This window comes from Mirounga leonina, unplaced genomic scaffold (genome assembly GCF_011800145.1).
Source record: "Mirounga leonina isolate KUSES-001 unplaced genomic scaffold, KU_Mleo_1.0 Mir_174, whole genome shotgun sequence".
Taxonomy (NCBI): Eukaryota; Metazoa; Chordata; class Mammalia; order Carnivora; family Phocidae; genus Mirounga; species Mirounga leonina.
In genome coordinates this window covers 6608714-6624693 of record NW_023270451.1, presented here as the reverse complement: position 1 = coordinate 6624693, position 15980 = coordinate 6608714, and the positions used below count along the sequence as shown (strand labels likewise).

General features: G+C 40.6%; 1 protein-coding gene across 1 annotated transcript in view; it reads right to left on the bottom strand.

Annotated features, from left to right (window-relative positions):
- Nucleotides 1-5349, bottom strand: part of RSBN1L (round spermatid basic protein 1 like) — a 65776-nt gene extending 60427 nt beyond the window's left edge. Inside the window, exon 1 of the mRNA XM_035020435.1 lies at nucleotides 4773-5349. Coding sequence (XP_034876326.1) covers nucleotides 4773-5349 — 577 coding nt within the window. The remainder of the gene's footprint in view (nucleotides 1-4772) is intronic.
- Between the last annotated feature and the right edge of the window lie 10631 nt (nucleotides 5350-15980).

Below are 15980 nucleotides of genomic sequence, written 5' to 3'. Positions count from 1 at the left end.
TACACAGACAGACAGAGAAATGAAGGACCTTTATCTGAAGAAACTGAAAACCCTCTTACCCACTACCCAGAGAAAAGAAGTAAAGGTAAAATATGGGAGGGGCACCCAGCTGGCTCAGTCGGTACAACACGCGACTCTTGATCTCGGGGTTGTAAGTTCGAGCCCCATGTCGGGTATAGAGATTACTTAAAAATAAAATCTTAAAAAAAAAAAGGTAAAACATGGGAGTTTATTAGTCACTAAGCCATGCTCATGCATGCCCAGTGAGCTTTCAATCAGCTTTGAACATTCCTTGAATATGAAGGAACTGCTAAGGATCACACAAATCTGAAGAAAGCCTCCAACAAGACCAAAATCAACGACCAAAAAAAAGTTTTAGAGGAACCAAAAACAATGCAAGAAACGAAGAAACTATAATTAATATCCTTGAAGAGGTAACAGAAGATGCTGCACCCATGAAAAAAGAACAAGATGCTACAATACAGGAACTAAGAGCAAGAGCTCATGAAACATTGTTTTTTTAAAAGAGAGCTAAAATTTAAAAATTCAATAAAAGGGTTGAGATCTCCCAGATTGTGGAAAAAAGACAATTTTTTTGGAGATCAAATTTCTCAACAAGAACATTGGAAGCCAGGCAATAATGGGAACACCTCCAAACTTTTGAGGGAAAATGATTTCCAATATAGAAATCTCTCAACAGCCAAACAGTCTAGCATGAGGGTAAAAATAAATTAAAAAAAAAAAAAAATTTCCAGTGCACACTTTCACAGTAATAGTAGAGGAAACCAAAATGAAGGAATAAACCAAAGGACGGCACAGGGTCCAGAGAAAAGGGACTCAGCGAAAGTGAAGGAAATTCTCAGAATGTCAGCTAAGGGAAGTCCCAGATGACAGCTTTGCAGCAGGCCTAAAGAGAAAACAATCCAGACTAAAGCAGGAAGAAAGACAGCTACAGAAGAGATGACTACAGGAACAAATGGAACTGATAAGTTTATCTGACAGATTTGACCATGTGGAAAATTGTACCGAGAAGCATTTTATGGAGCCGCTGGAGGGTACAGAAAGACTTTGCCAGACCAAACTAAGCAAATGAAAAAACTAGGTATGAAAAACAAAGGTTACACAAGAAAATGAAATCATAGTAAACTATTTCAGCAGTGACAAATACTTGGTCATAATGATGAAACCTCTGAATATGAATTTAACCTAAAATTGTGGAATTAACATTAGAAAGATAGGAAAAAGTCTAGTTTGAAAAATCTTCCAACACCTATCCCTTTAAATCACTGACATTTACATACCTTAAATTATTCACTTCTAACAGACTCTTTAACTACAGAGAACAAACCAATGGCACCTAGTGGGTGGGGGAATGGGTTAAATAGGTGATGGGGATTAAGGAATGCACTTGTGATGAGCACCTGGTGATGTATGGAATTGTTGAATCACTGTATCGTACACCTGAAATGAATATAACACTGTATGCTAACTGGAATTAAAATAGAAACAAAATAATTATTATTCAATTCTTTAAAAAAGCCTCTATTTTCATTAGTTAAATTCTGTAACTATACTTTCAAGGCAAACATTCTGTGAAATGCTCTGGTTTTATCTTGGGATACTTAACAGGATCATTCTAAGGAAAAAAATAAGTTAATAAATGCAAAGCAAAAACACTAACAAAAATGAGAAGAGCTATACAAGTTTTATTAGTTAGTGCAATTGTTAAGGCACTCTGTTATCCAATAATATGTTTGTTCTGTTTGCTATAACATAATTCTAAATGTTGGATACCTTCAGTACATGTCCACTCTTACCTTCCACATTTACCAATTCAAAAATTTATTCAATCTTATAGGAAAATGGGCTGTGAACTCTTTAGTAGATTACCTCTCACCACTAAATCTGGTTATTTTCTAGTTTTAAATATCTAAAACATTTTGCACATTTTCTTTTTATAAGAAATAAATTTAACTTTTACATGATGACTCAGGCTATCATGGAAGTCAGCTACCGCACTATGACTAGATGACCTCACAGGTTTTTGGTGTGTAAGGCACCAACCCTTATGCTAAATGGGCTTAGACTGCTACGCTTTTGTGATTCTGTTGTTTTATCACTCTTAACTTTCAAATCTGTCAATGATTCTTACTCTATCTGGACTGATCCACTTTTTAATTGTTATAAGGTTAAACAAATCATCATATTTCTGACTCAAATAACATTTACTAAATGGCTTGCCAAGCCTTTTCATACACAGTTTCATTTAATACAAGTAATTCCTGTTAAGATGGTAGCCAATGTAAAAATTTAGCAGTTCTCACTAAAGACTTAAAAAAAAAAACCTACTAGCATACAGGAACTCAACTGGTTAATGGAGTTGGGAGCTAGATTTTTTGGATGTCTGTTTGCCTTTTGAGGGAAGGATCTATTTTCTTTGCTTAGGTGTCTTTATAGCTCACTTCCTGTTCTGATTCAGCTTGTTCAATCAGCCAGCTATGGGATAAATGGGGTCACTGAACTATCCTCTGTGCTATCCATGAACTATCCAACTTAGAGCAACATTAGAAAGAGTTATATATCTAAAAAAACAGACATATCCACTAAGATTTTTTTTTTTTAAGATAAGGCTAAGCCCAAGGTGGGGCTCGAACTCACTGACCCGAGATCAAAGAGTTGCACGCTCCCGTGGCTGAAGCAGCCAGATGCCCCAACCACTCACTAAGATTCTTACATAAAGCCCAGAGAAACGGACTGTATTACAAATTAGAATTTTCATATTTATAATTACACTTTATTGAATGTATATAATTTTGTTTTAATAACACTGTTGCTGAGGAATTTTCTTAATTAAAACAGAACTTCAATTTAGTTAAAACTGAACTTTAGAAGGGTAATACTTCTTAAGATTTTCACCATTAATCATTAAGACACTGAAAAAAATCCTTTGATTTTTAGATTTTCTTCAGTAAAATAGCAGCATTTCTCTCAAAAAAAAAAAATGAAAATCTTACAATAGTGTTCATATTTAGTCACTACGAAGAAAAAAACCCTATAGAGGTCATGGAAAAACATGTTCTCCACATCCTAATGTAGAAGCTATCATTCCTCATATTAAGGCTTCATAAAATAATCTGTAGCCTTCGAAAGAAGAATTCTAAATGTAATTTAAAAAACTGGACAAATTTCTCTTTAACAGCCATTTCACATTAAGAGCCATTTTTATGCTCCATATTTTAAGTTAGACTTGGGAAAGAATGCTTATTTATTTTCAGCCATTCCAATACCCTGACAATGTTATACCCCACACTCACTTCCTCATTCAAAGAACTTAGAAGAATACACTGTTCACACATCAAAAATGAGACTAATACCAAGCTGCAAGCGCACAGACTTTCAAGCACTTTTTACTTTTAAAGGTAAGCATTAAAACGAAATAGCTTTAAAATACTAACCACCTAAAATTCCAGACTAAAAGTAGTGTAAGTTCCATCCTCAAAACCACTTTCCTAGAAGCAACACTCTCCAAAACTGAGAGAACTTTACCCTGTGCCAGAGCACCTGATGGCTATGCTTAGTTGTCCAAGGTTTTCTACAGGCAGAACAGCAGGGAAGAAGTAACCCTGCTACTACATACTCCTGTGCAGCATTTTAAAAAAATTGTGAGAACAGCCATTTCTAATTCAAACATACAGAGAATTATTCATGATTTAAGCTACAATTAGATCAGCAATACTAAAACTGCTTGACATGTCATTTTTCCTCAAAAACACTTTCACAATACATTCTCAATGTACATTTATAATAAAGGTCACTATGTGCTTTAGGCTTTTGATCACATAAATACCTAATTTTCAACCACTCTCCATGTTGTACCACCGTCAGATCAACTGTGTATCAACAAATAAGCAGCTCCATCTATTTCAAATAAATACTTTCTGAAAATCATACGGCTAGCCTACATCTTAAAAGAAAATCGCCTAGCCCTGTCTGAAAAGGACCCTTATGAATTTGCCATTTTCTGATGCTAAAACATTTTGCAGTCACTTGATCTGGCAAAAAAAAAAACACGTCAACGCTCCTGATTTTATCATTTGCTGCAGGAGAAAAGAATATGGCTGAAATTTCTTTCTGAAGGGTGGTGGTATTCCAAACAGGACCACTCAAAACACCTGAGAATCCTGAGCGGTGCGGAGGGTGCAGGGAGGCTACCTTATGAGACAGCACACACTTCGGGCCCTGCACACTACCTCATTTCCCTAATAGGGATGAAAAGCTCAGGCCTCTGGTAGCTTCCAGCTGACGCCAAAGCTCTCCACACCCCTCTTTTTGACAGGATTTTCTGGCGTTGGAGTCTGTGTCTCAAATAACGAATTCTGTGATCACGTCTAAACGGTCTAATAATGAATCAAGCACCTTTTACAAGACCAAACCCTCCGCGATCCCATTCCCTCCCCCCTCCCTCCGCAGCCCAGCACACCTAGGCGGGCACTCTAGACCGAATTCCACAAATCTTGCAGCGCATTAACTGGGAGATAGAAACAACATAAAAAATAAGTTTCGGCCATTCCCCTCGCCGCAACCGAAATTACAGGCTCCATTTCCTGTCCCCAAGGGGACTGCAAAGTCGCCTGCTGAGAACGGGACGCCTCCCGCCCCCTCCGGGCTGGCGCCCGCGGCCCCCGCGCTCCCCCTGCCCGGGCCCCGCGGGCGCGAAGAGGTGGCGGGGACCCGCGGCGCCCTCCCCTCCCCCTCCCGGCGTCGACACCCACCTCGCGGCAGCGGCTTCAGCTCCCCGTTTTCCTCCCGGGCGGCCCCGCCGGCCTCGCCTGCCCCGCCGAGGCCGTGCCTCCTCCTTTCCTTCTCTCGCTTCTCCTTAGGTCGGCGCGGCTTGGCGTTGGCCGAGGAGGCGGCGGCGGGCAGCAAGAGATGGTGAGGCTGAGCGCGCAGCAGCGGAGGAGGGACCAGCAGTTTGCGCGGCACCGGCTGAGACGAGGAAGCGGAGGCTGAGGAAGGGACCGCGGAGCCAGCGGAAAAAGAGAAACTGCTCCGAGCAGAGGAGGGGGACGCGGCAGCAGACAGACCGGGAAGGCTCCAAGACGCGGGGCTGCCATAGCTCTGAGGCGAAGGTGCCGCCAGCGGCTGCAGCTGCCTGCTGTTCCCGCCGTTGCCCCCCTCTCCGTTCAGTCTCCGCGGCGCCTTCTTCTCCTCAGTCCGGACCTTCTTGGCCGACAGAGGACCCGGTGGGTCCCGGAAGGCGGGCTGCAATTTGCCAAACGGTTCTTTCTCCGAGACGGCGGCGGCGGCGGCGGCGGCGGCGCCGTGCACTGGGCTCGGCGGTTCCGCCATTTTGCGCTCCTGTTGTATTTACTCTCCTCCGCTCCCGGGCGCGGGGCAGGGGCGGGCCCTCAGCGAGGGGCGGGGGAGGGGCGGGGGAGGAGCGGAGCGGCCGGGCCATCGGCAGAGCCCTCTATTGGACGAGCCATGCTGAAGGATCCCTCTGGGAACCAACCAAAGGCGTCAATCTGGAGCCCAAGAGGCGGTATCGCCAAGCGGACCAGGTTTGGAGGTCAAAGCTCCGCGGGGCGCGGCTAGTGGTGGAGCGAACTGTGAGGGGAGGGTCTTCCACTTGTCGCCAGCGTGAACCCTGGTGCCGCGCGAGTGTCCGGAATGAATCCCCAACTCCGGACCCTCAACTCTGCCCCCTTCCAGGCGCGCTCGTCTCTGCTCCAACTTTGTCATGTGTCACTTTCTCTTCCTTTTATCCCCTGGGGTCCTTTTGGTCCCTCCCCGTCTCTTCGCGCTCAGAAAGCCGAATTTCGCTGATGCTTAGCTCAGAGAAGAAAACTTTGTGCGGAATTCAGTCCTTCCTTCTGTTAGGCGGCAGTCGTTGGATGGGAGGGACTAAAAATCACTTGGTGTCCTGACAAGATCTGTTACTGTTGCTGAGATCGTCAACGCTAATGCTTTAAGGGAGGTAACTTCGTGCAAAGCCAGAACTTTCGGATTACTTCCGAGCTTGAAGGTAAGACTTCCCTGGATAATTTTTCTTTTAAACTTTAGTGGTACACTCTTAAAGCTCTTAATTTTATTGCAATTATTATAACTGAGGCTTGCTAAGAAAAATCCGTTAGCGATATTTACTGATGTTTGAAAAGCAAGGATTTTTTTTTAGGTGTAAAATAGCGGTTAGCACCCTGAGTGTTCAGTGCTTTATAAATGTGTATTTTGATTTCTAGCTTAGAAAATAAGGAATTGGGGGAGATGGGTTACAGTAACACGGTTGCAACCAAAGCGAGGAGCAATATTTTAATTCAACTCAGGTCTCACATAAGATTAACAAGTCAAAGGAATAGATGTAAAAATAAAAGTAGTCAAATCAGGAAATGAGCACTCGGAGAATATGCTAAGTCCTAAAAGGAGCCCTATGTTACCTGTAACTTTTTAGAAAACAGAAGTAACTTTCCAGGATTGCCAATTCTTGTGACCTCACGAAGTTGGAATTTTTTATTTTGTTTTCCCTTTTTTGTTTGTTTGGAATACTTCGGAGTCAAAATTTAATAATGGACTTTTTTTTAGGTGCCTCAAATTTTTAAAGTAATGAAAGTATTTACTTCCTTTAATACCTTAAACGATGAAAGAAAGTGAAAACTTTGTGGTTGGAATTGACTGTCAGCATATGTCTTCATGAAAAGTAGCATTGTTGGAAGAGTGGACAGAGGATGGGGCTGGAAATCACTGGGTAGTAACTAGCTTTGTAACCTCAGTCACAGTGTTTCATCTGTCAGAACCTCTGTTTTATTTGAATAAATTCAATTACATGATCACTAAAGTCTCTTACATGCTCTTAACTTCTGCCATATTCAAGAATCTTTTCAAAATCACACTGAAACCATTACAATTAAAATAGCCTCTTAATTGTTGACCCTCCAGATACATAAATGTATCTCATATACGTTAATATAGTACCTGGAAACTTGTACCATTTATTTTCTCATCACCCACATAGAAGTCTGGAAAATCCGATTTGGCCCAGCTAAAGTGTACTCTCACTCCCATGAATTTGTTTCTGCTTGCACTATAGTCCTTTATACTGTTATACACGCTTATCAGTCCTAACCCTAAATTTGCATAGCCTGGGCAAGAGTATGGCTTGGAGGCTCACATACTATGTGTCTAAATATTTAAGTTATAAATCAAGATAATAAACTATTATAAAAAATGTATTCTGGGACACCTGGCTGGCTCAGTCAGTGGAGCATGTGACTCTTGATCTCAAGGTTGTGAGTTTGAGTCCCACATTGGGTGTAGAGATTACTTAAAAAAATAAATCTTAAAAAAAGATAAAAATAAAAAATGTATTCTACTCTACCACCTTGACTGAAATAATCTGGAAGGCCAGGTTTAAATTTATAATTCTCAGACTTCTAGTGTTCTCAGCCGGATCCTGTTCTCTTCCCATTCCCAGCTTCTTCACCCACCACACCAGAAGGGACCATGCATGTGTGCACCTAACATGTGCAAGCTTATGTCTGCATCCCTTCTTGCAAATACTGATGTGTAATCAGCAGCTCTGTCTGCCCTCTGATCTAGGCAGACATGGCCCCTTGATTTCCTGGACTTTCTGCTCTTTGCAATAGGAGGAGGATCCTTCCAGGTCTAAGGGCAATTCAGTTATCTGTTATCAGTGCTCAATTATCTGTTTTCTCTCCTGTGTAATCAGACATCCCCTTTCAGCTAGATCAATCCTCATAACAGTGAAGTAGGAGAGAATTCCCACCACTATCACCAATTCCTGTTGGCTTCATCTCTGCTACCACTAAAACCATCCACTTTTCTCCATGCCCATTGTTGGCACCCTATTCAAAGTACTATCCCTTCTCACCAGGATGACTATACTGGCCTTTTTTGTCATCTCTTTATAGTCTTGTTTTTCAGATCTGTTCTCCATTCTATCCAGAATGCTATTTTTAAAACCTAAATTTGATCATATCACTTTCCTTGCTTCAGACCTGCCAATGGCTTCTGTTGTTTTTAGGATAAAGAACAAATCCTTAATGTGACCCATCATGAACTAGTCCCTTCTTCTTCTGTATCAAGGTGAAAGCTCTTTAGTTTCTAGATTGCACCATGCTATCTTTCAACATAAGAATATTGCATATGTTGGGGCGCCTGGGTGGCTCAGTCGGTTAAGCATCTGCCTTCGGCTCAGGTCATGATCCCAGGTTCCTGGGATCGAGCCCTGCATCAGACTCCCTGCTCAGCAGGAAGCCTGCTTCTCCCTCTCCCTCTGCCTGCTGCTCTGCCTACTTGTGCTCTCCTATCTCTCTGTCAAATAAATAAATAAAATCTTAAAAAAAACAACAAAACAATATTGCATATGTCGTTTCCACTGCCTGGAATGGTTTTCTCTTTACCTGATGCTTATATGATGGTTAGGATAATGAGCACAGTGGAGTAAGATACAATGAATACCTCCTGTATTTCTAACCTGCGTGACTTGGACAGTCGTACCATTCACTGCCCTAGGAAACATTGGAAGCGTGACAAGTTTGGGCTACTCCTTGACCTTGGACCTGATGAACATGAGGTGCCTATGAGAAAGCACATCTTTTGGATCTCAGCTCAAGCCAAGTCTCAGTTGTTTGGAAAAGCCTACCTTTTCTTCTCCATCAAGACTAGATTCTTACCTTGTTTGTTCCTGTTCTCTTTATCCCCATTTCTTTCGCTTTTGGTTGTTGTTGTCAGCTCACTGGTAATCTCTCCCATCCGTTTTCATTCCCTTCTCTATAACAACAGCTCTATTGAAAACATACTACCATATATCCTGCTTCTCCATCTTGTTTGAAACTCTGAGGACACAGTCTGTACATTTGAAAGTTGTTCCTTCTCTCTGAGCTGGGGATCACTTCCCCTGTTCTACATCACAGAATTTCAAGTTATTATTACTCTTTCAATATCATGCCAAAAGCCCTCCCTTCTATCAAATTTTTGTATTATGACTGTACCATCCTCCACTGACTTGCTGGTGATTTTGCCACACTTAATGACGACTTTCATACTTTGCTCATGTTCATCCCCTCTACCCTTCAGCCAACATTTTAACTGACCTCAGTGTCCATGCTAATGAGCCACCAAATATTCTTGCCTCTGTTTCTTCTTGGACTTGCATTTCCATTCCATTTCAGTCACAAATTCCAGTGGACCGTCCTTGATCCTTTTCATCACCCTTCCATCTCTGAAATCCTAAACTACAATGCTTTAATATTCAGGGTCCTCACTCCTCTATACCATGCCTTTGTCCTTTGACCTCAGGAGAACTCCCAGACTCTAGATCTTTCTTTTTCACCTAATTATGATTGCCAAATAAAATACAGGACACCCAGTTAAATTTGAATTTGAGATAAACAATGAATAAATTTTTAGTCTAAGTATGCCCCATACAGTATTTGGGACATATTTATACTAAAAAAATATATTCTTTGTTTATGTGAAATTCAAATTTAGGAGCTCCTGGGTGGCTCAGTCAGTTAAGCATCTGCCTTCAGCTCAAATCATGATCCTGGGGTCCTGGGATCAAGCCCAGCATTGGGCTCACTGCTTAGCAGGGAGCCTGCTTCTCCCTCTCCCTCTGTCCCTCCGCCCCTCCCCCCACGCTGTGCACTCTCCCTCTCAAATAAATTAAAATCTAAACAAAAAAAAAAAATTCAAATTTAACCAGATGTCCCTTTTAATTTTCTCAATAGAGCTGATAGCCCTGCACTAATCTATCCTTTTTGTACTTTCTTCACTATCCTATCTAACCTAGAGCCTATGGTATGTAATTGGTACCAAACATTTGCTAGCATCTCAGTTCCTCACACTCTAATCCTCTTCATCTCTATGCTGCTGGTAACCCCTCTACCTGCTCTTCGTATCCAGCCTCCTGAGCATTAGCTCCCTCTTTTCCATTTAAGTGTTGGTGGTTCTTAGGTGTATGTCACTGCTCTTGATCTCACTTTGCACACTTCTGTGTGATATTATGCATCACAGTGTCTGCTGATAGCTCATAAATGCTGACACTTCCCAAGTTCCCTCCTGCCTTAACCTTGTACCTGATTACTGACTCTTATCCAGATGCCAAGTGGACGTCACCACCTTTGTAACCACAAGCACCTCAGAGTTCATGCCACCCATTTCCATCTTCCCATGTGTCATCTCCTACATTCCTTATCATTCAAGCTACAAACTGGGAATCTTCTTTGACTTCTTTTTTTCCCTCCTCCTCTACATTCAATCAGTTACTATCTCTAGTCAGTTTCTCTTCATTCTCGCTGCTGCTTCTTGCCTTCAGGCCTCAAGTCCGCTTGAGTTTTGTCAATGATTTCCTTACTGACTGGTCTCTCTGCCTTCAGTCTTCCATCTTCTAAACTGTCCTCCATGCTGCTACCAGAATTGTATTTCTAAAATGTAAACCTGAGTATGCTTCAGTCTCTTCAGTAATTCCCTTTTGCATATGGAATAAAAGTCACACTTTTTAGTGTAGATATAAGCCATTCTTGATATATAACCCCAGCAATCCTATCTTTCTCATTCTCCTACAGCTTCCCTCTCTTTCATCTATTCTGAACCATTGTAATTGCCAAAAGAGTTGTACTCCATGTCCCTGTGTGCATTCTCTTTCCTCTGCCTGGAATACAATACTAAAGGTCTATTTACCCTTCAAGATTTAGTTCAAAAATCTCCCTTGTGTGGTGCTCCTGACTTGTCAGTCAAAATTGATCATGCCTTTGCACCATCATCATTCTGCGTAGGATCATTTAACACACTGGTCTCTGCTTCTAGCGTGTGAGCTCCTCTGTGGTAGGGATAATGCAGTATTTATGTTTGTGTGCAGAGTATCTGGGATATAGTCAGTGCTCAGTAAATGTATGTTGAAAATAAGTGTATAAAGTGCAGGTTTGTGATCTTTATGGAAGAGGGGACCCGGGGTTACAAACTTGAATGCGAAATGGTTTTGGAAGGCTAAAAAGTAATAAAAATAAGACAGGATGAATGTAATATAATAGGAAGTGGTGAGGACTATGGAAAACTGGGAATACATGCTTTATCTGCAAGGTACATTTGCTTCTCAGCTCTAGATGATTGTTCCCATATGAAAATGAAGTGGACCTACCTGCTAAATATGTAGATTTTTTTTCTAATGTGAAGTTTCCTAAGAAGCTGTGTAAGCCAAACAGAATTTATCTGTGGGTCATTGTAACCCAGTCTGACTCTGATCTAGAAAAGAAGAGCTTAGTTTGGGTCAGGTACCTTTTGAGAGTTTTGTTTGTTTGTTAATCCACAACCCTACCTTTGTCAGTTGCTGGAATGGATGCTAAGCAAATAAAAGTGGTCCTTGAACAGCGCAAGTGTCAACTGCGTGGGTCCACTTACATGAGGATTTTTTTCAATAAATACAATACTCGAAATGTATTTTCTCTATCTTATGATTTTCTTCATAACAGTTTCTTTTTTCCAGCTTACTTTTTTATAAGAATACAATATATAATACAACATACAAAAAATGTGTTAATTGACTTACTGTTAAGGCTTCTGGTCAATGGTAGGCTATTAGTAGTTAAGTTTTGGGGGAGTCAAAGGTTGTATGCAGATCTTTGTGCACAGCACCCCTAACCCCTGCATTGTTCACGGGTCAACTTATACTCAGACTTCCATCCATAATAAGTGTTTGTTAGCAGCGCTTCAAGCTGCCCTCTGCACGTCTTAGAATCTGCTTTCTCTATACATGATGCCCTCCAGTATTCCTGAGCTGAACTACGTTTTCACTCTTTTTCACTCTACAGGTATACTATCCTCTGGCCTTGTCCACATTCCGGACACTCTTGGATAAAGGTCCTTGTGCTTTATAAAACCCTGTACGAACCTTAAAGACATCTCTTTTACCCATCTGGTTTGGACATCTCAAAGTCCTGCTTCTACCACATTGACCTGCTCATTTTTATGTGTCTTTCTGACTTGAGTTATCACTTGTAAAGAGTGCTTCTGTGCTTTAGGAAAGCCTGACCTTTTCAACTACACTTTGTCAATTCTAATTTAGTCCACATCTAGTACAGGGGCCAGCAAACTTGTTTTTAAAGGGTCAGGTAGTAAATATTTTAGGCTTTGCCAACCACATGGTCTTCCTAGCAACTACTGCTTGTTGCCGAAAAGCAGCCATAGACAGCATGTAAAGAAATGGGTGCAACTGTGTCCCAGTAAAACTTCATAAAATTAGGAAGCAGGCTAGATTTGACCTGCAAGACATAGTTTGCAGACTCTTGCTGTAGGATTTTGATTTCCACCTTTAGACCATGTGAAAAGATTGTTGAGCATCTCATGCCACACTCCTCTTTGCTCATGCTGCATCAGCCACACTAGCATTCTCTCTGTTCCTTGATCATGCCCATCCTGTCTGAGACCCTTTGCCCAAGCTGTTTTCCCTACCTGGAATGCTTCCTCCTGCCCACCCACAACTCTCTCTTCTTACAGATGTCATAAGGCCTTCCTTGACCATTCTTAGGTGGCTCTCTTTTCATTATTCTCTATCATAGTACTTTCTTTCGGAACACCTATCACTGTAATTATTTTACAATTATTTCTTTACTTTTTATCGTCCGTCTCCCTCAGTAAATAGTAAGCTCCATAAGGACTTTTTTATTCACTCTTATTCACCTATGTATCTGTTGAATCTAGTAAAATGCCTTGTATACATTAAACACTCAACAGGTGTTTATTGGATATATCAGTATCGATAAATCAGTCAGTGACTCAGCCTGTATTATGATTTGCCAATGTAATTGTTTTCACCAGAAACTGATAGAATAGCAAAGGTATATCCACCAAAAAAAAAGTCAAAATTTTAGCTCTCTAACGAACCAAGTTATGACTGCATGTGGGTTTCAGTCATGGTCACTGTTTCTTAGTGTATTTTTACATAGATACATTGAAAATTAGTACAACTAGGGGCCTGGCTGGCTTAGTCCATAGAGCATGAGACCCTTAATCTCAGGGTTGTGAGTTCAAGACCCACACTGGGTGTAGAGCCTACTTAAAGCAAAAATTTTTTTTAATTTAAAAAAAAAAAGAAGAAAGAAAATTCATACAACTAGAATGCCATTCTATAGCTTTTCCCCCAAAGGTACAGAATAGCTCCAGCGGCAGATCTGAATAGGTAAAACAACACCAAGTTTATAGCATGAGATTTTATGTGGTATTATGCCTCCATAGGGATGGTCAAGGCTATAAGAAAAACACTGATAAAATCCTGTCCTTTAGGGGAGACTGGGTGGCTCAGTTGGTTAAGCCTTTGCCTTCGGCTCAGGTCATGATCCCGGAGTTCTGGGACTGAGCCCCACACCAGGCTCCCTGCTCAGTACGGAGTCTGCTTCCCCCTCTGCCCCTCACCCCGCTCCTGCTTGCTTTCTCATTCTTTCTCTCTCTCAAATAAATAAATAAATCTAAAAAAAAAAAAAAAGAATTCCTGTCCTTTAGGAAGAAAGGTCTGTTTGGGTAATAGATGAGGTAGTGACAGGAGTCAGAGGGTCAGTTCGATTCTTTGATAGCTGTCTTCAGAACCTGGAGTTAAGCAACTCTGAATAAATTTCAAAAAGAACTCTATTAAAGTAGAACAAAACATAGTATCCAAAGCTAGTCTCTGTATTCATCTGAAAACCTTCTGTTGTACTATTGGAGTAAAAAGCTTTTAGATCAACATTGCATCTGTCCAAACATAACCCTGTTAAAAGAAGTATTGGAATTAACTTCAGAAAAGGAAATTTACGAAGCTGCATGACATTACATTATTGCCCTTTCTATTAGCAAATAAGATTTCTGTCAAGTTTGAAGTCCATGTATACATATATGATAAGAACCCACTGAACCATAGATTCATCATCAGTTTCTCTGGCATACCAACACTGGGCTCTGTAATGATTATGTAAATCCCTTCCCTCACCCTGATTATAATCATTAAATATAGGAAGTAGAAAAGAACCATTTGAGATCCCAGGGTTGAAATATATTATAGTTGTAAATAGGAGTGTTGCATATGGAAATAATTAAAATAACTGTGGTTAAAAAAATAAAAGGCATTCAATTATTATTAGAATTACAAGAAAAAAATTAAAGCACCTAAATAGCATTTAGTTAGCCATATAGTATCCAATATAAAATATTTTTTAAAAAAATAAAGAATGGGGGCGCCTGGCTGGTTTAGTCGGTAGAACATGACTCTTGATCTCAGAGTTGTAAGTTCTAGCCCCACGTTGGGTATAGAGATTACTTAACAATAAAATATTTTAAAAATAAATAGATAAAAATTAAAAAAAATAAAGGATGGATATGGGGACACTGGGAGAGAATTATCTGTTAAATTCAACTGCCACTGTCAGTTCCATTGGATGTCTCAAAAACATTTCAGATTTATCATACAGCTCCTGCTCACAATATTTTACAGATTTCTCCTCTCCTCAAGCATTGTTAATGGTGAAAGCCCTCAAGTTTCAATTCAAGGACCCTTTTTTCCCCCTGTCACATTATTCTTTTTTCTGGCCAATCTCAAAATGCCATAACTTCAATAAATTGGTTTTATAGTAACAGCTCCCCAGTGGACATCTCTAAACCTGATTGCTCCTCTGTGTTTGTGACGTAACTACTCATCTTCCACATATATGTCAAAAACACCTCAAGCTCAGCATGTCCGTGGCAGAGATGGCTAGTATATGTTTGCCCCTCTTCTTCCTTACTACCTGAACCTTTATTTCATTTAGTTTGCAATGTGCCTAGCTTAAATAGAAAAAAATAGCCTGTCCAACCTCCCTTACTTTTGGAGATGCCAGTGATGTGGTGGAAGTCTTTGGGTAAGGTTTTCAGAAAGCTCCTTTAGGGGTGGGAAGAGGCGCTTAGCCTGTTTTCCTTTCCCCCTTTCTCTCCTGCCTGGAACTTGGGTAAGGGGAAAAAAGAAAGGGCAGTAACTGGTCAAGATTGAAAGCTTTCAGCCATATATATATATATATATATATTTTTTTTTTTTTTTTAACATTTTAGGTGAGTTGAATTCTCACCTCTTAACCAGTAATACCATTTTCCAGCAAATATGAGCCACCCACTTGCTCAACCACAACCTTCTTTCCAGTTTGAGTATGTACTCAAGTTCAGCGGAAGGAGAGCAAAGTAGGGGAAAGTGAAGTTGAAAATTTTAAGGGAGGGAGTGGCCCATAGTTTAAAGGCTTCATTGAAGAACCAGGAGCAACCACAAAGCAGGAAGAAGGTATAAAGAGTAAAAGGAGCCAAATAGAGTAAACAGAAAGCATCCATAAATGTTTCTTTTGGAGTTAATTTTGCTGCCAGAACTTTTATATGGAAGGACATCACATCACTTTAGAAAGGGATAGGAAGCCTATAAAATGTATGACAGGAGGCTTATTAAATGTTGTAAAGCTCTAAAAAGAAAAGCATGTTTTGTTGTCCTACTCAGTTCTCTGGAAGAAGGAGCTATTTTAGCTAATAACTGGTGGGTAGAGGGTAAAGTATACTGTAACCATGAAACCTAGGTGTGGCAAAGAGGTGTAAAGAAAAATGATAAACTCATAGAATGTCTGGATTGAAAAACGAACCCGTACCCAATTTGTGAATTTTCTTTACCACATATCCTTCCTTTCCTTTCTTCTTGAACAGGAACACTTTGCCTCCAGAATAACTGTTCTCTCCTTCAAGTTTCAGCCACACTACCAGATCATCACTGTGGCTAGAAGTGTAATACTTACTGAGTGCCTCATATAAGCCTCATGTTTGTGGACATTTCACCTCATCCCATGCTTTGAAAAGTTTTCCAGGGCCCTTTTCAAAACTAAACTGGAATTCCACATTCATTCTGACTCTAAACCAGTTTTCTTTCTAATATGTCCTATCTTGCAAGTGGAAGCAGAAATCTAAAGCATCAAAATTTTAAATTCAAACGT